General features: G+C 44.4%; 1 protein-coding gene across 3 annotated transcripts in view; it reads left to right on the top strand.

Annotated features, from left to right (window-relative positions):
* The window catches only part of col12a1b (collagen, type XII, alpha 1b), a 120,736-nt gene extending 100,754 nt beyond the window's left edge, over window positions 1–19,982 (top strand). For 2 of the 3 annotated variants that reach the window (XM_030110010.1, XM_030110009.1), the window contains 13 exons: window positions 3,728–3,814; window positions 7,396–7,449; window positions 7,568–7,663; window positions 8,941–8,994; window positions 11,777–11,830; window positions 11,907–11,960; window positions 12,051–12,122; window positions 12,209–12,244; window positions 13,390–13,456; window positions 13,578–13,763; window positions 14,982–15,050; window positions 15,920–16,090; window positions 19,038–19,982. In XM_030110010.1, the coding sequence (XP_029965870.1) occupies window positions 3,728–3,814; window positions 7,396–7,449; window positions 7,568–7,663; window positions 8,941–8,994; window positions 11,777–11,830; window positions 11,907–11,960; window positions 12,051–12,122; window positions 12,209–12,244; window positions 13,390–13,456; window positions 13,578–13,763; window positions 14,982–15,050; window positions 15,920–16,090; window positions 19,038–19,138 (1,101 nt within the window). In that variant the 3' untranslated portion in view covers window positions 19,139–19,982. Of the gene's footprint in view, window positions 1–3,727; window positions 3,815–7,395; window positions 7,450–7,567; window positions 7,664–8,940; window positions 8,995–11,776; window positions 11,831–11,906; window positions 11,961–12,050; window positions 12,123–12,208; window positions 12,245–13,389; window positions 13,457–13,577; window positions 13,764–14,981; window positions 15,051–15,919; window positions 16,091–16,892; window positions 17,111–19,037 lie in introns of those variants that run through there. The other variant, XM_030110011.1, reaches the window with a different exon arrangement.
* The last annotated feature ends 3,091 nt before the right edge of the window (window positions 19,983–23,073 follow it).

Raw genomic sequence — 23,073 nt, 5'->3', positions numbered from 1 at the left:
CCCATGTAGAGCGAGCATCCCCATCCTGAGACTTAAAGGCTGTAACTGATGCCAGGAGAGGAACTTTAAGGTGATTCGGCAACTCATTTTATTGTATTTTTAAGCGAAATACTTTGATGTGGTTGATATCTAACAAACACAATACAAATTTACTATGAAATCAAGGGTAAATCTGGCAGTTTAAGTCTCGTTTATCTCCATTTTTGGCCACCAGCTCCCCTTAATGCTGCAGAGCCGTGTTTTCCTGCAGCCACGCTGCTGGTTTGGTTCTTCCGATGTGCGAGGATTAAGTCCTGAAGATGAATTTACTGCGGCGGTTCATGATCTGGCGCGTGTGAGCGCAGACAGGCTGCAGCTTCTAGGAAACTCAGGGAAAAGAGAGTGCCGATTCAGGCCCGGGTGAACTCTGGAGTCCGTCAGGATCTCCGGGGATGTTTTGAGGGAAGCTCATTTCTGGCCATCAGCAGCAGCTACAGGGTCAGGGTTTTTTTGGGGTTTTTTTGGTTTAAATCCTGCGCCGCTCAGACTCTGGGCTTTCTCATTACGAAGCCGTTTCGCCGGAGTCCCGGCAGAGATCTCCAGAGACGGCAGCAACAAACAAAGCTTTGTGTGAGGGGGAGCACGTCTGCAGCCGGGCCGTCCAGGAACATTTGGAGAGGCGTTTTCAGCTCCGGTGGGTGATTATCTGCAGCCGCCGCCGCTGCAGAAGAACGGGGACAGCTGCGTGATTGGCCGGTTTTACCCACAATTATGAAATCAACCCAAAACTGAAGCCATTCAGCGAGAACTCAAAGCAAAACTCAGGAAAAACAAACCGTGCATGTGTTTATTAATCAATACTTGACTTTACAGCCAGGGTATTAGTTACTTCACCTGCTAGATTACTCCTTTTTATTCCATGTGTTGAGAAAAAGTAAAAAAAAAGAAAAAGACAATTATACCCAGTATTTCAGCCAGAAAGCTTTCTTTTTAGTCATGGTAAAGAATTCATTAATAGACTGATTCCTGGCATCAAGTCCAGAAAACAAGTGTGTGTGTCTGCAGGGAGTTAGAGTAATATGGTGAGAAGATCAAAAACACTCCCATGTCTGTGTTTCTTTATTAGAGCGAAGGTTAGCTCAGCTCTCACACACACACACACTGTACGCTGGGGGAAGCCGTTCGCGTCTCCGAGCTTCACGTCAGGTCAGATCTTTAAACCGACGCGCATTCAGGAGCTCCTCATATGGAAATGAGGACGACCGTGTTTCCAGTTATTGGTTCAAGCTACAAAATTGTCTCAAGTAGTTTCCAGTGGTCAACATCAGGTCTTGAAATGATTTATAACGCTGGAGGAGTCCTGAATAAATGACAGGCCCAAGTGAAATTCTCAAATGCTTCGCTTCCTGTTGTTTGATGCTCAATAAAAAGCTGGAACGGGGCGAGTCCAGTTCAGTTTTCTGAGAAAACATGACTGATTTAAAGACGGTAAAAAAATGGAAATCTGCAGCTCCCCTGCCTCACGGGAGGGAAAAAAAAAAAAGAATTTAGCCTGAACTGCTTTTAGAGTGTGTTTAGACTGGTTTGAGGCCAAATTACTGGTGGAAGAGGAAAAGTTTAGTCTGCTCTGGACAAAACCCAGACTGGTTCTGACTAAATTCCAACCAGTTTTAGATCAACTTCAAGTTCCAGCTGCTTCGGGATAAATCCGAAATATTCGAGACCAAATAAACGGCCAACTGGTTTAGACTGAATTTCGACTTGTATCGACGAAGTTCTAACTGGAATATTCCAAACTCCTTCGACTTAAAATCCAACTCCTTTAGACTTAATTTCAAACTAGTTTCGGTTAAATTCCAACTAGTTTAGATAAAAACGCAAATTCCAACAGCTTTAGACCGACTTCCAAACAGGCTAGGCGGAATAACTGGCTTTACACTAAACGCTGAATAGTTTTAAATGAAAACCAACTTGATTTTAGACTCAATTTAAGCAGTTTTTGGCTTACAGCAGAAACTCCCGGGACTATATTCATTTTCAATTCGTTTTTGGACATTTTTATATTAAATTTGGACAGGATTTGAGCTATTATGCCTTCACTACTATAAAGAAACCTATTATTCATCTGATCACTGCTGCTCCCACAAACACTGTGACTTTTAGAAAGTCGCCCTCCCACCGAGTGTCGGCTCTCCAAAACCAGAAGTTATTAACTTTGTTATGTAATATGGCAGAAATGCTGACTTTGTGACTGGATCAGTTCATGACTGCAGCTCTGGAATCCAACGTCTCCTGGCCGTTTTCACAGCTCGGTCCAGGGGTCAGTTTAGGCTGCCGAGCCTTTTGTTGTGAGAGTTTTTTAAAAAAAAAAAAAAAGGAGGAGAAAGAAGCCTGGCTTCCTCCGGGTGCTGCCGCCTCCCGTTCGCTCTGGTTTCCTCCGCCGGTGGAGCGGCTCCAGCAGACGTCACCGCGGGGCGCAGCAGAGCCCCGTCCTGGCTCCGCTCGGCGCCTTGTGCAAGGCTTTCACCTCCACAAACATCCAGAGGGGCGAAGCGCAGCCCTGTGAAGTGTTTCCAGGGAGGACATGTGGGGACGGAGCCCCTCCGAGCTGAGGATACTGTGGATACTCACTCTTCCTCTGCTCAGTATAAGAACGTCTGCTGCTTATTTCTGCTCCACATCTGTCCACTCCTCTTCAATCTTTGTTTTTCACACAGAGAAAGGTAGAGTCATAATATGTAAACTTAGAACAGTGAGGTAATAAAGCTGCACAGCGTCCACTTTTAGGCCTCGTTTCAAGTGAAAACGCATCGTTTTAGTGTTTACTGTTTACTACGGCGATGGTGCAGCCGAAGCTCTGCATGAAAGTCGAGTTTATCTTGTTTCCATGGAGCTTGAGGGTTTTCAAAAAGTTGCGTTTTCACTGGCGCCGAGCACTGCAGTCGTGAAAGTTTTCTACTCTCACTTAAAAACACTGGAGCCATCATGGAGTCAGCGGTGTTCAACCTGTGGCTCTTGCGCCACATGTGGCTCTTCAGTCCCTCCGTAGTGGCTCCACGACGCTTTTACAACACGAAAAGTGAATAAACATTTAACTTTTTTTTTTTTATCATAGTGACGAACCACAGTCCCGTTTAGAATGGTTTCCGGTAGTCAGTCTTGGTTCAAAAAGGATAAAAGTAAAAATTAAAATTAAAGCAAAATTAGGACAAATAAAAGCTAAAACCACAAGAAGTGGGAAGCAAACAGCTTAAAAAACCTAAAATATCTAGAATTTCTAAAAGAAGAAAATTAAATATGGTAGGAAAAAGCATGTAAACTGAATAAAAAGAGGTGAAATTGCTCAAACTTCAAAATTGTCAATAAAAAGGCTTGAAAAGAGCAAAGGTGTTAAAACCAGATACAAAAACAGGTTAAATGTAATGAAATGTTCACTACTCTGAATTGCTCCTGAACATAAATGCCTGACAAGATACAGTTTTTCTCTGAGCGTCGATGAAACTTTGTGAGCCTCATTTTAAAAGTTAAATGTGTTTTTTGTGGCTCCAGACCAGCTTGACCTGGCAGAAAGTCATAAAAATGTCTCTTGTGGTCATAAAGGCTGCGGAGCCCTGATGGGTTCGTATCATTTAGTTGTTTCCTCATTGAGACCGCTGACAGATCGCTCTTCACCTGCTGCTGCTTCTTCGTGTCTCTCTCATGTTTTTGACACTTGGATTTTCTTCTGTTTTTGGTTTTTTCCCACCAGAGGGACGAGCTGAAGTGTCCCGCGCTTCCAAACTCCTGCACCTGCATCTCAGAGTCTAACGGGCAGCCGGGCCCTCAGGGGCCAGTGGTAAGAACGGCTCCTCCACTCTTTGTTTGAACAGATAACATATGACTTATTCAGAGTGTAATATGGAGTGAAACGGTCCTTCACAGCTCATCAATTGTTCATTTTGATGCTTTTTATTGGCAAGAGCTCATTTCAATCTGTCCTTTTCCCTTTGAGAGCTTTTATTAAAATAATAGAATATACAGCCTGTTATGGATGTAAATATAAACACGGGTCCAAATATGAGATGACCAACCGTCCTCACTTCTTTATAAGGCTCATATCGGCAAAAAGGACCAACGGTTTATAAAAAACATGTGAAACCGAACAGCTCAGAGTCAACACAGGGATTTTAAACACGAGGTCCAAGGGTCCTCCATGAGGATCCAGTCGGGCAAAATAAACATTTTTAGCATTGACTTTTTTAACAAATGTCTTAAGAGACTGGAGCTGGGATATCGGTGATGCTGAGATTAAAGATAAATTAGCATCCCCGTCACAGTCAAGCTGTCAGGGGGAGTTTGACTTGATTTGGAACATGTAGGGGAAAAAAATACCTGAACAAGCAGAAAATAAAAATTAAAGATTTAAATGAAAAAGTCCATGTAGAAGAGACATTATAATCTGTCTTCAGTCTATGCTAATCTGGATTTTCTGTAGTAATTGTTTGGTTTTGTGAAAATAGAGACATTTCCATCACATATCCTCTGTGATACAATAAAGAACAACTTGAGAGTTTGGATCTAAAGGTTATGATGGCTCTATTTTACCAGTCCTGAACCAAACTGTGATTGACACTGTTGTGTAAACAGCGCCACCTTGCAGAAGCTCTCCGATGTTTCCCGGTTCCGTACAGTTTTATAAACACTCCTCAGTGCTGATCTCCTGCTCCGCTGGTTTCCCTCTTTTTACTGTTGTTCCGCCTGCTCCTCCATCCTCTTCCTCGCCCCAAAATCCAAATCCAGAACACTTCAGATGCAGCGTTTTAACACCTTCTTCACAACAACATCCAGCTCCTTCAGCTTCCTCCACTTCCCTCCGCTGCCAACGCAAAGAAATGAGACAGAAAAACATGCATTCATCCTTACATCAGAGGAGGAGGAGGAGGATGAGGAGGAGGGACGTCACCCATCAGCTGTCAGACAGGCACCGCGCTTTACCTTCTCCCCTCTCTTAAAACGTTTTATGAGGCATTGCAAAGAGGCTTCCCGTGGTTAATGTGCTTCAGGGCGCCGTATTCCGCCTTGTACAACATCGAGAGTATAAATAACCGTAAATAACCGGACGGGGTCGGCGTTTCACTCGTCTGCGCTGCGAATAGTAGCAACCTGCGAAGGGGAGGAATGCTCCATTAGAGATGGGACGTCGGGGGGGGGGGGGGGGGGGGGGGGGGGGGGGGAACGGGAGAACACGTGTGGTCTCTCAGGTCCGTGACAAATCCGCGATTAAATGCTGCTCCGCTCGGTTCAGCCGCCGTGTCAACAGCTTCACTCTCGCACTTTCTTTTATGGCTGCAGAGATGAGCGAACACTCGTTCAGAGGCAGGTTGGGACCCGTTTTACTCACCGGCAATAAAAAGAAGCGGACCGGAGGAGTAAATGTTGAGGTTTAGATCAGATCAGGATTTCAGTTCAGAGGCCGCATTCAGCTCCATTTCATCTTTAAACATCAAAATAACCGTTAAAGTTAAACTTGAAAGTTAAACTTCTTTTTGTGGCGCAGAATGAATGAATGAATATGATGAAAATGTCTGTATTTTCACCAAGCCAAACAACAGTCTCCGCGTCAAGTCAATTTTAGTTCAACTTTCTGGTGCAACACTGTGAAATGTTCAAAAAACCTATTGCATTATGGGTGTTTTTACAACCTCCCCCCTGACAGCAACAGCTATGAGGCTAATGCTAGTCAGCTAGCTTTCATGACAGCGTTACCGTTGGAAATGTTCGCAGTAAAAGGCATAATGTTTTCTAAAAATCTACAAAGATGCATTTAAGCTAATTCAAGCAACAATTTGGTTTAAGAAACATGACTGGCACTCTGAAATGAATGAAATCGAGTGAAATCTCCTCAAAGACGTCTTCAAAAGAGACCAAAGTGATTTTTTTCTAATAATCTGATTACGTTTGAAAGCCTGAAAGTCAGATTTTGAGTTTTAGACTATTTCAAAGCTTTCAGAATCCCTGACATGTCTGCTGAACAACAACTGCATCAGATTTGTTTTCTGACCGTATCTGAGGCCGGACCGCACTGCATTAGCCTCCGAAGATGAGATGTAGATACGATAAAGGGGGGGGGGGGGGGGGGGGGGGGGGGTGAAACAACAGTCCCAGGAGGAGAAAGTGGAAAGGAAACCTCCCTTTGAACAGGAACGAAACCTCCAGCAAACAGATGCAGACAGTGGGAGAACATCTGGCTCCGCTGGACGGGATTAGGGGACAACGGAGGAAGAAAGAAGAAAAAAGAACAGGACAGACAACAAACAGCCGAACGGTCGGCATGTTGCAGGATGACGGAGCAAAGAGAACAGGAGGGTTTAGCATTGAAAGAGTTTCTGCAGCAGATAAGACACAAATGAACTGTTACTGATATGCATATGTTCTGTAAATATATAACTATCAATGCATTAAAACCTTGGGGATAATTTTTCTTTGCGTCTTTCACCCTTCTGAATCTGGAGGAGAAAATAATAGTGATACAACTGAATCTAGACAACAGTGTTGTTCTAGTAATGCTGCGAAAAAGCAGCGACAGATTTCAACAGAAATACACTCAGTGTAAATAAATCTGCTTTTAAAAGCAAACTCAAAGCAATCTTTATGAAGGAAGATGAATATGAGCAGAAGAAACCACAGTAGCTGCAGACGGGGGTATATAAGGCCGCTCCTGCTCCGCCACAGCTCATATTTCTTTCCGGCTTTTGTTGAATGTTGGCAATTCAAATGTTAAACTTTCACAGCAGTGAACTTGTGTAACGATATAAACCAACTTCGAACTCCAAAGCTCACGTACACCGATCGCCGGATGGATATTGTTGCTCTTCAACTGCTGCTTCTGAAGTTTCCCTCTTCTGTCAGCTGACAGAAAGCGAGAGCATGAACGGTTTGAGGAGCCGAGGAAGACACCGTGACGCCACAGAGCCTCAGTCAGACACAGCATATTTCAAAATGAGGTTTCTGAAGGTGGCGGCTCTCTGCAGCTCCGCTTCATCACACTGATTTTGCCCATATTCTGTGTGACCCTCTTTACACACACTTTTTTTTTTCTTCCTGCTCAGCAGATCCATCTTTCTCATGCGCCTGACGCTTCACCACTTGTTCTCTTGCTGTTTCTTCTAATCTCTTCAATGAGTTCAATTTTGACTCATCTATTTTTAAACCATTAAAAAATGTTGTAGCGCTTAAAATCAAGAGGGTCTTTGGGGTCCTCTTCTTGAGAATGGCTTTAGTAGAGTATAAAGTTATCAGGACCTTTTTTTGGGGATTTTTAATAAGATTTAGCACCCAAAAAAAATAAAGTGCAGAAGGGATTATGGATTTTTCAGTTTAATTCCTGCAGTTACTGTTCTCGTATTGAAGGATGTCCCTCCGTCTGTCCCTCCTCAGGGAGCCCCCGGCAGCAAAGGTCCCCGAGGGGAGAGAGGAGAGGCGGGCCCTGCGGTGAGTCCCCTCCTAAACCCCGACCCGGTCCCCGTTCTGACCTCACGTCTCAGCTTGGATCGACGACAAACTCTTCAAACGTTAAACCTGATCTGAGCTCCCCGTCCCCGTTTCTCAGGGACCCCTCGGCCCGAGAGGAGACAACGGACCGCCCGGGCCCATGGGCCTGCCCGGCCCCCAGGGGCCCATCGGCCTGTCCATTCCAGGAGAAGCCGTACGTCTGGAAGCACACACACACACACACACACACACACAGCACGCAGCGATTCATCATCAGGGGGAATTTACTGGCTGCCGGGAGTTTCTGTGGCAGAGACTCACATTCTAACATGTCTGGGAGAAGAAGAGGAGATGCGAAAATCCCCCGTATCTCTGAGCGTTAATAAATCCCCGCCTGGATTTCCGCCTCGGAGACGAGATGTACCCGGATTAACGTGAAATGTTCCCTCAGTCCCGCGACACCGACACCGACGAGGGAACTGGAAGGTTTTTAAACCTGTTTACCAGGAGATCCTGGAGGGAGGAGATTTAGACGTGACCAGGAAGTCTGACGATCTCAAACACAAATCTGGAAAGTCTGACACTCACACGACTCCGTCTTTAAGAAGCTACATAGAAGCAGGTTTAGGAATTTTAGGCAGACATCGTCTTTCATTGCAAACTGCATCAAGTTCAACCGGTTTTTTTTTGGGTATAAATTGATAAATATTTGGGTTTTTCAGGTACAGATTACAGAATTTGGACTGAAACCAATCATTCAGTTGCAGCTCATGCTGTAAACTCCAGATGTCGGTGAATTTAGAACAAAGATCATCTGAATCTGGATTAATCCCAGGTGTTCAGGCTCGTCTTTTTCTCATCATCTGCTCATTTATGTTATGGTTGGGGTTTTTTTTTTTTTTCATCCAAGTGAAAGAAAAGTTTAGTATTTTTCAGGTATGTAGTTTTTTTCTCTCAGGAATAAATAGAAACGACTGGCTTTGACAGGTGAATGTGTATGAAAGTTTGGGTTTTTCTAGCAAGCAGAGCATGAATTTGGCTTTTTTTGAGCAGAATATTGACGTTTATTACAAGCACAGCATTTTTATAAGGACCAACTGCAGAAAAATTGGGGTTTTCCAGCAAGCACAATATTAATTTAGCATTTTTTTAAAGCATAAAATGAAAAAAGTTCAGTTTTCTTTAAGCAGGGATGCCATAAATGATCAAAACGTTTCAGGTTTTCAGGGTCATAATGTTTTGCTTTTCAAGCAGACATAAAGGAAAGTCTCTTTTTAAAAACTTTGGGGGATGGAAATGGCAACAGCTGAGGAGTTTCCAGACATATATTTGAAAGAATTTGAGTTTTTTTCTTGTGGTATTGACTGAATGTTTGGTTTTAAGATGCATTGTGGCTCCAGGACGACGGTGTGTCTGATGGTGGCCGATCGGATGAAGACTTGAGGACGACCGCTCGTCTTTTTAACACGTTCATCTCTGCTCTGCTTCCAGGGCCGTCCCGGACCCAAGGGAGACCCCGGTGACTCTGGTCTACCTGGACAGAAAGTAAGTGCGGCTCTGGCTGTTTGTGGTGAACTGATGATTCATGCTTCGTCTGTTTGGTTTTTTTTTTGGTTTTAACCACCGCTCTGGTGAACGTCCAGACGCTCTTCCAGCTGGGAGGGATTCAGCTGCTTTTCACCGAATTCTACTTTAAATTAAATTCTGCGTGTGCGCGAGCCAAGAACGAGTCGCGTTGATTAATAGGGTTTAGTGAGTGGTTGAACCCCCCCCCCCCCCCCCCCCCCGGGGAACTGAGCCGGTTTTGTGTGGGAATCCACATGAAGCGACACTTCTGTGACGTGACGTGACGGCGAGCGAGAGACCGTTGGAAATCGGAGGAGATGTTATAAAGTGCCGCGGCGCCCTCGGCTGACCCGCACGGCATCTTGTTTACTTCTTCCCCTCCAGGGAATATCACGAGTTCCAGTCTGTAGCCAGAGTGAGGTTCGGGTTTTAACTGCTGGAGCTGCAGACGCTCAAACGGGAGGACGATTAAAGTCGCGTCGGAGGAAACCCGGCCCGAAGCGCTGGATTTCTGCAGCGTGGCGTTCCACGGTCCCCCTCGTTCCCCCACGTTCCCCCCCCTCCGCCTCAGCTGGAGACGTTTGTGGGAACGGAAAGTTTGTTTTCAGTGGGATTCAAAGTAAACACGGTGATTGTCAGAATTAGCGGCACGTTGCAGCTGTTTGGTGAATTTCTTAAATAAATAATTCATAATTCAACCTGCTTTTGGATGGTTTGAGGGGTTTTTTGGGTTTTCCAGCGAAAGAAATACACAGAGTTGAAGTTTCTCAGCCAGTTTTTCAAAGGGTTGTGTTTTTCCGGTAGGAATTAAATGTAAATTTTCATTTTTTTCACTCTTAAATTGCTCAGATTTTATTGATTTCTGGAGCAGAGAATGGCAGAAAGTTTAGTTTGTTGGTAAACTGGAGCCTTCCACTGAACTCTTCTGGTTTCTCTGTGAATTGTGTGTTGGCCGTAAGAGGACAGCCTTATAAAGAGAAATTTAGATTTCACTCCAAATGAGGGCTGCGGGTTCGACTCCAACCAGCGTTTCCTCCAGATCCTCACAGTGCCACACATTTCCTGGAGAAACTGAGTTAACCTTCAGCAGATGGCTTCAATTCAAGAGTTTTCCTCCTGATAAGATGATTTTAAGACTGTTTGGGCTTTTTTTTTGTTGTTCTTGTTCTGGCTGGAATTACATTTTAAAACAGAAATAACTAAACTGAAAGTGTCTGATTTTCAACCCAGCTGGAAGACGGTTGAGTTATTTTAGGCAGAAGCAGCAAAAAGTCTGAATTCTTCAAGCAGAAATGGAATAGATTGGAGATGGAATAGGTTTTTCAAGCAGAAAGATGGTTTGGTGACTTGGTTTGGTGAATCAGAGGTTGGTTTGTTTTTTTTTTTAGCCAGAATTGAATTATGGTTTGGATTTTTTGGCAGAAATTGCATGATGGTTTAGTTTGTTTAGGCAGAAATAGAAAGACAGTAGGGTGTCTGAGGCAGTAACTGGGGTTTGGTTTGGTTTTTCAAGCAGAAATTGAAGAATGTTAGGGTTTTTTTTTTTTTAGGCAGAAATGGAAATATGCTTGGGTCTTTTGGCAGAAATCGGTTGGTGGGTTTTTTTTCCCCCAGACATCACATTGAATATGGTTAGTATTTTTAGGCAGAGATTAGAGGGTGGTTTTTGTTTATTAGCCAGAAATTGAAGGATGGTTTGATTTTTCTGACAGAAACCGAAGGATGGATTGGCATTTTTAGACAGAAATTGCATAATGGTTTGGGTTTTTATTCCAAAATTGGAGGATCGATTGGGTTTTTAGATGGAAATTGCAGGATGGATTGGTTTTTGTTAGGCAGACATTGTAGGGCAGTTGACTTTTTCAGTTAGACATTGGAGGTAGGTTGAATTTTTTTAGGCAGAAATTGAAGCATGGCAGAGCTTTTCTCAGCAAAAAATTGGACTATCAGGGTCTTGCTGCAAAGCTTAAAAGAGTTCTTCGCAAATAAATTGAAGTATATTTTTTCCACCAAATATAAAAGGAACGGTTGGGTTTTCCAGGCAGAAAGTGAAGGGTGGTTTGGCTTTTCTGGCAGCGATTGAAGAATAATTCTGTTTTTCAAGCCGGAGCAGGAAAAGCCTTTGGGTGTTAGAGCCGAATGAATTGCAGACATGTTTGGTTTTACTGTTTACCTTTTCCAGGCCGAAACTGCAAAGTAGTGACATTTTTCAGACAGTTTCTCAAGCTGACGTTGCCACTTTGGTATATTTGGAGTTTCCCACTGAGGGTTACCTCAACGAGTCCCTCTATAAATGGGTCAGAACCGTTTGAGGACAGACCGAAGCGTTTCACCTGAAACGGGACCTGCTGGTGGGAATCTAACCCGCAGCTTTCATCAGGATCCCCGCGGTCATGAGTCGGGCTGATTAATCGCCACGTGGACGCCGCTGACGGAGCGACAGGCCGCAGGTGACCGTGTTGCTGCAGACGCTATAGCAACATGCATTTAATGACTTGCAGACGGACGCGGCCTCGCTGCATAATGGCCTATAAAACGGATCTGGAATATATTATGTTGCTTGTAAATCTTATGCCAAGGCATCAAAGACGAGAGAGAAACTGACTATAAAAAGCGGTGCGCCGGGTTTCTGAGCAAACCAGCGCGAAAAGATGATTTACCCTCCAACGGCGTGCCGAGTTGAACCGCTTCGGAGCCGAGGTGACCTTCCGACCTCCAAAAACAACAACAAGAATCCGATTTGTGTTGTGTTTGTCTGCAGGGCTCACCTGGCCCTGCGGGACCCTCCGGCCCCATCGGACCAGCTGGAGTGAGGGTGAGTGCCTTTAATGGCGATCTGGGTTCAGCCAGCATGAACAGGATCACTTTAAAGTCTCCTTTCTGGTTCCCAGGGTCCTCAAGGAAAGGAAGGACCAGCTGGACCCAGAGGCCCCGCAGGGCCCATGGTAAGACTGACTGGAATCACATGTGGACACCCGGTGCAGCCTGATCCACCATGTTTTGATGTTTCACTGGACTCGTCTGTTCTTCTACAGGGACCGCCAGGTTCTCCTGGAATACCGGGATCTGCCGGAAAACCGGGAAACCCCGGAGACACGGGTTCACCCGTGAGTGTCCTCGTTTCAGCAGCAGTTTCATTCAGCCCCCCTGACGCCGGACCAGTTTCATATCGTTCCATTTTTCTGTTTTTCAGGGTGCTGCTGGTCCCAAAGGAGACAAGGGAGAGAGAGTGAGTGAAGCTTCTCCATCTCGTTCAGTCCGGAAGACACATTTCAGCTGAACTCTACTGAAATTAATGAAGGAATTCTGTGAAAAAGATAAAAAACCAAGACTTCTTGACAACCAGAATGCATTCAGTTGTTACAGTTAGTCAAAGGTTTATATCAGTCCTGGCTGTGGAGTCCATGATGTTCACTGGCTGCCTGCAAAACTCCATCAACTCGAGAGCCGTTAAAATACATAGAAACATCCGTTATTGCGAAATGCATAAAGAAGTCCCTCGATCAAGGGTGTCAAACATGAGGCACGTGGGCCAAAGCCGGCCAGAACGCCAAGCGAACTGTAAAAATTTTAACAATTCCTGAAACGAATTCTTCACAGTAGCGACAAAATAACCCTGAGACGCGAGCTGAGAGATCAGAGACACTGCCATGAACGCTAGCTAGCTAGCTAGCATTAGCCTCACGCCATGCTGGCAGGTGGAGTTTGTAAAAACATGCAAAATTCAATAACTGCAGATGTTTTCTGGGGATTTCCCTGAGATTGTGGTAATTTCTGGCTGTCACTGTTTGGTTTTGCAAAAAAATAGACTTTTATATCACAACATATAGAAAAACGTCAAAATTTAAAGTTTAAGCTTTTTAATGGCACTATTTTAAAAGTCTGGCCTGCTCAAAATGAAAGTGAGGCCCAACACGTGGCCCCTGAACTGAAATGAGTTTGACACCACTAATCTAAATAAAACAACCCAGGGCAACTTGTTTTTGCAACAACACAAAAACAAAGTGACGTTTATAGTGTTTATAGTTTATAGTGACGTTATAACGTCTTGTTTTAAAGTCAAGGCCAAAAGTCACTCGGTGAACCGAGCAGAGAGAGACAGCAGCTCTCCTACTGTTAATGCGTGACAGAGTCTACTCCTAATTCCACTTCATGACCCGTCAGTGTCAAAGGTCGCAGCGTTACAGTAACACATGACTCCACAGTGCAGGAATCAGACCGGCGTTCCTCAGGCCAAGCCGCTCTGGTGCTTTTCCCCCGGGAAGTACAGCTTCCACGCTGGGCTAAAACGGTGCAGGACGAGAGTTTCCTGACGAGCTCCAGACGGCGTTTTCTCCTCCGTATTTACTCAGAGTCCCGTCTCTGTGCTCGCAGGGCGACTTCGCTCCTCAGAACATGATGCGATCCATCGCCAGACAGGTTTGCGTGCAGCTCGTCAGCGGTGAGTAGCTCCTAACTTTTTCCTGCCAGCCACATTTGGAAGTGTTTCCAGCAGCTGGAAGCACGAGCCGCCTCACAAACTCTGACACTTCAGCTTTTTTTTTTTTTTTTTCCCTCCCCAGACCAAATGTCTCGCGTCAACTCCTTACTGAACCAGATCCCCAACGGCATGTACCGCAGCGCCACGCCGGGCCCCCCGGGGCCTCCCGGACCCCCCGGCAGTCAGGGGCCCCGCGGAGAGCCCGGCGCCGCCGGCAGGAACGGCTTCCCCGGGAGTCCCGGCTTACCCGGCCAGCAGGGAGAGCCAGGTAGGAGATCGCGCCATCGTCAACGCGACAGGTTACCAAAACAAACAGAGCGCAGGAGGCCGAGCGCTGATTATTTGTTTACTTAAAATGCACCAAACCATCACAGCATCCCGAAGACTTCTGATAAGTTCCGGTTTAAGAAGAAAAGAAAAACAGTGAAACAGGTTTTCTTCCTTTTGATCTCGTTACTTTAAGCACATCAGGAAAATACATCAGATTAAACAAACACATCGCAGCTGCTGGTTTTCATTCTGAAACAACTGGAGGATAATCGGTTTATTTTCCCAAAGGATTAAAGGTGGCAGTACCTCTTCTGCTCATTAGGTGGCAGTGTAATCAGGAAAACACATGAGAAGACCAAAAAAACCCCAGAGATTCCCTGGAGGGTTAAAGGTGAACCGTGTCAGGTGACTGTAATGCCACTGTTGGCCATGGGGTGTCACTGTTGAGTCCAAATCAAGTCTAACACCTATTTCTTTCTGTTTTAGCCATTTTTTCTTTAGTTCAAGCTAAAAAAAACTGCCTTTGATCTGTCAGTTTCATTCTTTCTAGAAATTGTTAAACCTTATATAAACAAATATTTATTGTGTGACTCTCCGCACCACCTTCTGGTTGAAAGTGGAATTGCAAGAATGAATAGCCTGAATCACAAGATAAATGCTTTCCTGGAAATGATCAACCACTGCGACACTACTTCAATAAAATAATATGAATAAAATAACTTGTATGCTTCCTTTGACAGAAAAAGGAAAAATTGCTAAAGACCTTCTTTAATTCGTTCAAGCAAAAATTCAGATTTCTGAAGAAGCTTGTGTGGTTCAAACCTCCCCGAGGGCCAATTATTAAGATTTCAACACTGCAATGAAAACACATAGTAGAAATAAGACTTTTGTAATGCGTAACATTAAAATGATGAATGGTAAATAGTTAAAACATGTAGGCACGCTCTTTACACTTGGCTGCTGGATACACAGCAGTGGACGGTGAGTCATCTGGAGGAGCAACAGGCTGCACAGAACTGCTGCTTCACATTTAGATTCTATAACTCTGAACAATGTGGACATTGTCTAAATTTTTCTTGATGGAACTTTCAAATTTCTGGATATTTTGCATTTTTGCTGGATGATAAAGGTATGGAGTGAAGTGTCTTCAGTCGGCCACCCGTCACACTTCCAGCTGCACGGGTGTTGAGATTTCTGGACTCTTTAATTCTTTCAGGTCAAGCAGGAGAAAAAGGTGAACGAGGAGTTTCCAGTGTCGGACCCAAGGGACCGAGAGGACCTCCAGGTACGTCTGAAAACACTGGAACACATCTTAGTTCAGACGCCGCATACAGCCCAATTCCATCTTGAGCGAGACGGACCTTAAATGGACGGATCTTAAAATTTAAATTTCAAAGCTTGGACCTACTGTTGGGAGAGTTGGAGAGAAATCCCCCTTTAACTCTCATAAATCCAGCACATAATATCCTGAGTGGGCACTTTCACCCACCAAGATAAAGCTGGAAGCCCGGAGTGATCCGGACCCGTCCGATCGCACATCATCCACTCCTGCTGGAAGCCTCCAGCCTGTCAGACCGAGGACAGATAAGACGGAGGCGAATTGACGACTCGTCTCGAGGAAGAGGAGACGCTCGGTCAGGAAACTTTCCAAGCAGGCTTTGACTCCAGTCTAGACGTAAGGCAGAGGAGGAAAAAGGATCAGCCAGTCGCACTTTTTTCACTCTGTAATTTCTATGTTCCAAACGCCGCGTCCGAGACCGTCGGCGGCAACTGAACAGGTTTTTTTTTTTTTTCAAAGACAAAATTTATCGTCTTTCCAGCTGGAGCTCAACGCTCAACGCGAGCTCAATGCCGAGCCGTAATTATCTGTTCGCTTCAAAGATCATAAAACTCAGGCCGGGAGGGCTCAGCTCGCTGCTGTTTAATAGCTTTTAAAATCATCCCTGAATCTGAAACAAGAGACAGGAACATGTTCAAACACAAGCAGCCACTTCTGATCCCAGTGTTTCCCAGAACCCGAGATTTAAAGGGAGACTTCATGGAAGCTCCTGGGATTCATAAAACCCAACAGGAGTTCAGTGAAAACCAGCCCACATCAGCGCCTCATCCTTTCCTGTCAAATACTGGAAAATCTTTTGTTTTCTGACGCACCAGGTCCACCAGGAGAATCCAGGACGGGCCCTCCGGGACCGCCGGGGTCTGCCGGACCCCGCGGACCCCCGGGACGTCCGGGCCAGGCTGGAATCCGAGGGCCTCCCGGACCCGCCGGATACTGCGACTCCTCTCAGTGCGTCGGTATTCCTTACAACGGGCAGGGATATGCAGGTACGTGACGGCAGCTGCTCGTTTCGTTCATTAAATTTAACCCTAATCTGGGCTGAAACATCCGGCACACCAACGTTTTGGGGAAGACACTTTAATTTCTGCCAGCAGAGTCAGGTGAGGAGAGCGGACTGACAGCCGTTCTCAATCTGTTCTCTAGATACTTCACTTTGATCAAGCCTAAATTCCTCCAGATAAACCCAAGATAGTCTTCATTTACTGGACCAGGAGCCAGAACTAGTTCACCTCGTTGTTACCAGTCTATGGAGTCTGGGTTTCGTAGGTCCTCAGTCAGTTGGACTAGTCTTGGACTCTCTAGGCTGGTTTTAATCGACCTGGACAGGCCTTAATTACCAGAACCATTCTGGTTTAAATCTAACTAGAAAGCTTTAACTCTCCTCATTAACATGGCAGATGGTCCAAACTTATAATTCCTCACCATTAATATATTTGGGATCATTTGCTTGGCAGGTCTTGGTCTAATTGAGGAGGTCTAAGTTCACCTCTGTTTATAATCTGCCCAATTAATCAAAGACTTTAATGTACATGGATGGTCTTAATTCACTGGGGTTCTTCTGGATCCACCAACAAACCTGAATCCCCTCTTCTCACCTGACCCTGCCCGTCGCAGAAACCCGTGTCTTTCCTCCAAAAAACGTTGCAGCAAATTTAGCAGTAGTATTAATATTAGTATTAGTATTAATGCATGAGACTAATCAGCAGAGACAATGAGAAGTGTGTTGATTCGCTGTCTCGCGCCCCGACCTGACTGACACCTTCTTCCCTCCTCTCTGGCCTGTTCCAGGTTAAATTTCAGGTTAGACTACTTTCTATGCCGCCTGTGCTGCTTTCACTGACACCCTGAACACAAAACAAGTCCTGTAACTGAAACACTCGCTCGTACGCTGTAGAAGGGATAACCGCCAGAGGAAAACAAACAAACAACATTAACAAACAAAAAAAAAAAACAAAAAGAAGCAGCAAAAGAAGGGAAGGAGTACTAACATCGACTCACAGTAGAAACAGAGCAGCACCTGCAGCGGCACCGACCTCTCTTAACGGCCTGTTTGCATCTCGGACACCGAACAAAGAAACCGTGTGTTCAGAGGAGGAGCATGCACCAAACAACAACAGCAACAACAACAACAAACCACCCAAACAAATACTAACACAGGTGGATGTGTAGCGGAGAGCAGCCTCCTCAGCATCACCAGCAACTCCAACCACCGACCCGGCAGCAGCAGCATTTCCTCTCCGTATCATCTGTACATTAACTCGTCTGTGCCTTGTAAATGATTTCTGAACCACATTCAGCATTTTAACAGCTGTGCATTCTAAAAGCTTGAGCCTTGCAAACAACAATCCGCTGCTTTGCTGAATGCCAATAAAACCAAAAAAGCGCCTCTTTTGTTGTTTTTGGACAATGTTTCTGTAGCTGTTTGAAGCTGCTCAGGGCCAAACTGAACCACTTCTGCATTTGTACAAAAACAATCCAGCTTTTACCCCTTTTTTTTTTTTTTTTTCATATTGATTTTGTGTGATCCCCTCCGCAAACCACATCCACTGTATCTCTGCATCGTAACTACTAACAGTGTAACCCCGAATGAGTAGAAAAGTTAATTTTCTGTGATAAAGTTTCCTTGTTTTTTTTCCATTTGTGAAAGTGATGGAGAAACAACAGCGTTGTGATGAGCTGACACCCGAACTAACGCCTGAACTTCTAAAGGCCAGGTTCTCAAGTGAAAATGCAAAACTTCCATTGCGTTTTGAGTGTCTGTTTACACGATAACGGCGCTCCGAGTCACTGAAAATGCAACTTTGTATCGACGGCGGAATCCGCTGCCGCTGTAAATACTTCTTCTGCACATGCTCAGTAAATGGAAAACAACAACGGACATGGTTTTCAAAATGTTGTAGTGTGAATATGAAATGTTTCTAAAACAAAAACGCAAAAGCAATGCATTTTCACTTGAAACCTTGGCATGTAAACTCATAGAAATGTTAAGCAGGGGCGTGTCCAACTGGGTGCCATCGGGTGGCCCAGTCCCAACAAAGGAAAAAAAATTAAAACAAATCCTAAAGGACCATCTGTGATTTGATTTATACTCATCATAAACGATCTCAATGTTTCCAAAAGAAGTGACTCTGCCAATTGTATTTATTTAGCAGCTGTTAGCTTGCCTGTAAGAAATTAGAACATTCCATGTTATTTGGCAATGAAGGTGAAAATAAAAAGGTGGTTTTAATGACTATATTCCCAAAGGCTTCCATTAGACAGACGCGTTTTAATAACGCTTCACCCAATATCATGCTGCTGTCTTTAATTATCCCAGTTTAACGGTATGAAACCAGACAGGCAGCGCAACATGAATTGAATGGAAGTCCTAAGAACAAGTAAACCTTGATTTTTCAAGTGTCCAAATTCAAATTCCTTTTTTGTGAAACTGCAAAAAAAAATGCTTCACCTTATTTGGCTAAAGTGAGTTTGCATGATGACTGACTGGATCTTTTTCAGTCTGCTGGCTTGAACTCAGACATTGCTGGCACTTTAAAATTATTTTAGCTTATATCAGCTTAATTGCATCCACGTACTTTGGCTTTGGAGATTTTATGATATTTCTATGCCTTTTTACCACTGATGTGTTTTATTGATCATCCAATTCTATTCATATGGGTCAGGTTTTGTGTACATATATCTCGATTTCACATAAATTCCTCAATGACTGCCTCCTGGCCCGCCGTGGCCACGCCCCCGCTCCTCACTAACCAGTCGGTGCTCCAGCTCACAGAAACAAACCTTGTAAACCTGCCTTTTCATTTTTTTTTTTTTTTTTTTTTTTTTTTTTTGTGGGAGCCTTGTGCATGCTGTGAAACGAAACAAAACAAAACAACAAAACTGAGGGAAACTTTGTTGCTCAAACTGGCCCAAACAATGACTATCTCTGAGCAGGCACCCGAGTCGTCCCGGTCCCAGCGGAGGAAGACCGCTCACAAAACCAGCGCCGAAAGAGATCGCTATCAAGAAAGGCGTCCGACAGGCTAACGTCATAAAAACAACCCATCTCCCCACTTCTCTGTTTCTCTTAGTTCAACCTGTGTCCGTTCTTGGGTTTAATGCGCAGAAATAAAAAATGGGGTTTGACACCTCAGCTTTATTGGAAAGTACCTTCAAATGCTTAAAATGTATGTGAATATAGTTCTCTGTGTGGCAGGTGAAGGGTCTGGACGGACGGACGGACGGAGGGTGGGAGGGTCTTATTTTGTTGGGCAGAATTTATTTTAAATGGAAGAAAGAAAAACGTGCCTGTGAGCTTTCCTTTCCCACCTGTGTCTTTTTTTTTGCTTGTAACATATTTGCATTGAGTTTGTGTTGATGGGCAGTGTTGAACAGTGCACTCATTGTAACCGAGCTAGCGATGGTAGCGCCGATAAGAAAACGTTCACAGCGTCCAGACATCAGAAGAGGAACAATATCTGTTTTATTTTTCTCCCTGTCACAGTTCACCCAGTATGTTGAATATATCCGCTGTCACTCGGCTCCGTGTCGTTCGGAAGGAGGTTCAGCTTCAGATAAACACCGCTTTCATTTTGTATCTCTAGGCTTAGTATTTATCAGTTTTCCTTTACTCCGTCACAGCTAACTTTACCAAAGGTGGAATTGCATGTCTGTGGTGTATATTTAGTACATGTTTGTGTTACATTTCAAATTTTTTTTTTTTTTTAACCAGAATATAGTTGTTGTCATTCTTGTCATTTTCTCAGTATCGAAAGCGGTCGAAACCCTGCGTGCAAGACTATGGAAATGGTGTTGCTGCTTCATGTTTTCACCGCAGATTGTGAATTCCACAGCCTTATTTTCTTATTTATTTCTGAAAACAGAAGAGGCATTTTTCAATAAAACTACTGAAAATCTACACGGGAGTGAAGTTTGTTTTGTGAGAGACGGACAAAGAGACAGAGGCGAAACCAGAACAAGCCACAATGGATCGGGCAGATGACTGTTTAATAGACTTTGTGTTGTCGATTTTAGACACTCGACAGCAGGAAACATTTGATTCCAGTACTTACTATGCACTTACGTTCAAACTAACTTGGGTTTAACCTCAAAGTCATGGTTTTCCTTTGGTGGCATTGGATGGAAGTTGCAGGAAAAACAAACAAATCAGAGCAGCCCGGGAGGCTTTTGACCAGATTGTGTAGGGCGTCCATGTAGACAGGCATACAAAAGGCACAAAATGGCCCAATCAAGAAGTATGTAATCAACCAGTCAATCTCTTTTTCCATATTTTACCCATCCCTTTTCTAGAACGTGGAGGTGCAGCCACACTACGGCGCTCCAGGGAGCTGAAGGGAGTCAATGGGCTTGCTTAGATAAATGCAGTCCTCTATTGTCCACCACGGGGTTCAAACCTGCCAACTCTCAATCCCAAGTCTACCATGAGGCTACACAAGTCTTTGGCTCCTTAGCTGGATTGAGAAAACTTGGCCCTATTTGCCCCACCAAACATGTGAAGCAGGTTTCTTCGAGCCTGGAAGGAAACTTTCCCCATGCCAGCCAGTTCCCCTCCCAAATAGGACAGGGCTGAACACAGTCACCACAGACTGGTACTTTTGAAGGTTAACTAGAGCTGCGTTTGATGGCAGTATGAACTAGAAAGGGATGTTTACTGGCAGGACTAACGGCTATGGTGAGGTAACTCGCCACAACTACAGAAAAACCTCCACAACAACCAAAAGGTTGATTGGGGGAAAATATGGCCTGGCTGTAGCGGAGCTCGCCAGCATTAAATTGACCCCAATCTGGAATAAAGGACGATGACTTATTAGAAATGGATCTGATGACACTGTGGTTCGGAAAAACAAGGAAGCCACAAGAAAAGCTGATAAGTTTAAATCTACAGCAAGAAGACTCGACCAGGATATAGAAAACTTAAGTTCACTAGTCGGCTGCAAGTGATCTGACCAATGGGAAGCTCTGTGTGGACAACTATCAGGCTGAACCAGAGATTCGCCAGAAGGTCGTTCAGACTATAAAGAGCTGGATGGGATAACGAGAGGTGCGCCTACACCGACAGGAGAAGGAGTTCTGTTCACTTACAGAGCAGAGGGTAAGGAAGAGGGCTCAGAGATCGACTTGAAAAACAAAGTGAAGGGAAATAAAGTTCAGGCTTCTGACACAAAAGGGGCTACCTGTGGTGGCAAGTCGCAATTCGAAGGAAAACGCAAACATAAAATGTGGATGAAGACATGGTATTCATACCAACTATGAAAGTTTTAACCATCTAGAGAAGCACCTCAGCAACTGGTTTGAATGACGAAGGTTAGTTAGCTCACATTTAGCCCCAGAGTCTACAGCGGCCCAAAGAAACAATTGGGTTCATTGATGGGTTCATGCAGAGGTAAATTACTGGAACGACTGGTGGAAGGCCAACTGGATTCCCCAGACGGTCACTCGGGCTGATTGCAAACATTTGCACTCACAACACTGGGTGAACAGAGCAACGTTTGGCCCAAACCTGGGGTAACTTAGTGGAGGCTATGGTAAACTGGGAACACTCAGGAAGACTACAGAGGGAAAAAAAACCCGCTGTAACAACCTTCCAAATCTGAATTAGTGGTGAAATGAGGCTTTTACTAGAATAAATAGACCACAGTTAAGCTAAAGTTTTCTTACAAAAGGCTCAGCACTCAGAGGCGGATTATCGCCTACGTCCCAGAGCTGATCCACACATTTGCACCGTTTTATTCCTCTCAGGGAAAGCCCTTCCTCCTGCAGTGGAAACTTGGAGAAGCAGGCAGAAATACGGCAGTAAGGAAATGAGGAAAGTGTCTTAAAGTTCTTTTCTTCTCTTCCTCTCTGTCTCTCTCAGTGCTGAAGCCAGGACTGTCTTTGAGTGGACAGTGATCACCAGTCTGATGTTTGCGCTGCTGATTGTGTCCACAGATATTTTCCTCGTGAATCACTGCCACAAACATAAAGCCGGATCGCTGAGCCCATGAGCTAGACACACTAATCATCAGTAAACATCACATCTCCGCCATGGAAACACTTGATCACAAGTTCTCTGCCGTTCAGATGAGTTCACTTCAACTGGAGAGTGACTCATTTGGAGCTACCAGCAATCCTGAATCCACAGTTTAGATTATTGGAGGGGGAAAGTGAAAAGTGCCCGCTGGCCTCCACGATACAGCTGCTCTCAGGCTTCTTCAGTCTGACGTTCCTTCACTGATTTTACAACTCATTTCATCCATCAAGTCATGAATTAAGGCCTGGAAAGTGGAGCCGTAAGACGACTACTGGCTCCGGCGAATCACAGCCCGGGTAACGTTGATCGGAAATTGGAAAATAAAACTCAAATAAATTTACTCCATGCATGGACTGAAACAGAAAAGCTTTGAGTATGTATGTGCTACATGTGTTCCACTTTGACCAATGCACGTGCACTTTTACCTTGACTGTGTGTCTAGAAATGTCTGCACATGCTGAAAAAAAAAAAATTAATGGAAATGTTTTAACAATGTTTTTGAACAAAACATGAACCGCTAATCATTCTTTTAGAGAAGTCGGAGGTAAAGCTGTGTGTTCAGTTTTCTTGCGAGCAGATTGCTGTTTGAGGACAACTTGAATTGCCAATATGAGACAAAATACTACTCGAATGAAAATGGGAGAGTTGACGGCTAAACTGCAAAAGGTTTTTTTCAGGAAATACAATACATCCAAGACTAGCTGTGTGATATTTTTCATTCAAATAAAATCTGTAGCATGTGGAGTTAATGCTCCAATGTAGAAAGCCTGAGTGTGTTTTTCTGTACAGTATGAGACGGTAGGATCAGACCCAACCAGACCGTGATATCAGTATTGAAGCATCTCAAACTCTACACATTAAAAACATTCTGGAGCAGTTACGCTGATTGCTATGATCATTTAATAACAGCATCTCCAGCAGTGGTTTTCCAGAGTATGAAGGCCTGCAGGTTTTCTGGAG

Source organism: Salarias fasciatus, chromosome 15 (assembly GCF_902148845.1).
Source record: "Salarias fasciatus chromosome 15, fSalaFa1.1, whole genome shotgun sequence".
Lineage (NCBI taxonomy): Eukaryota > Metazoa > Chordata > Actinopteri > Blenniiformes > Blenniidae > Salarias > Salarias fasciatus.
This window is presented reverse-complemented; position numbering and strand designations above follow the sequence as displayed.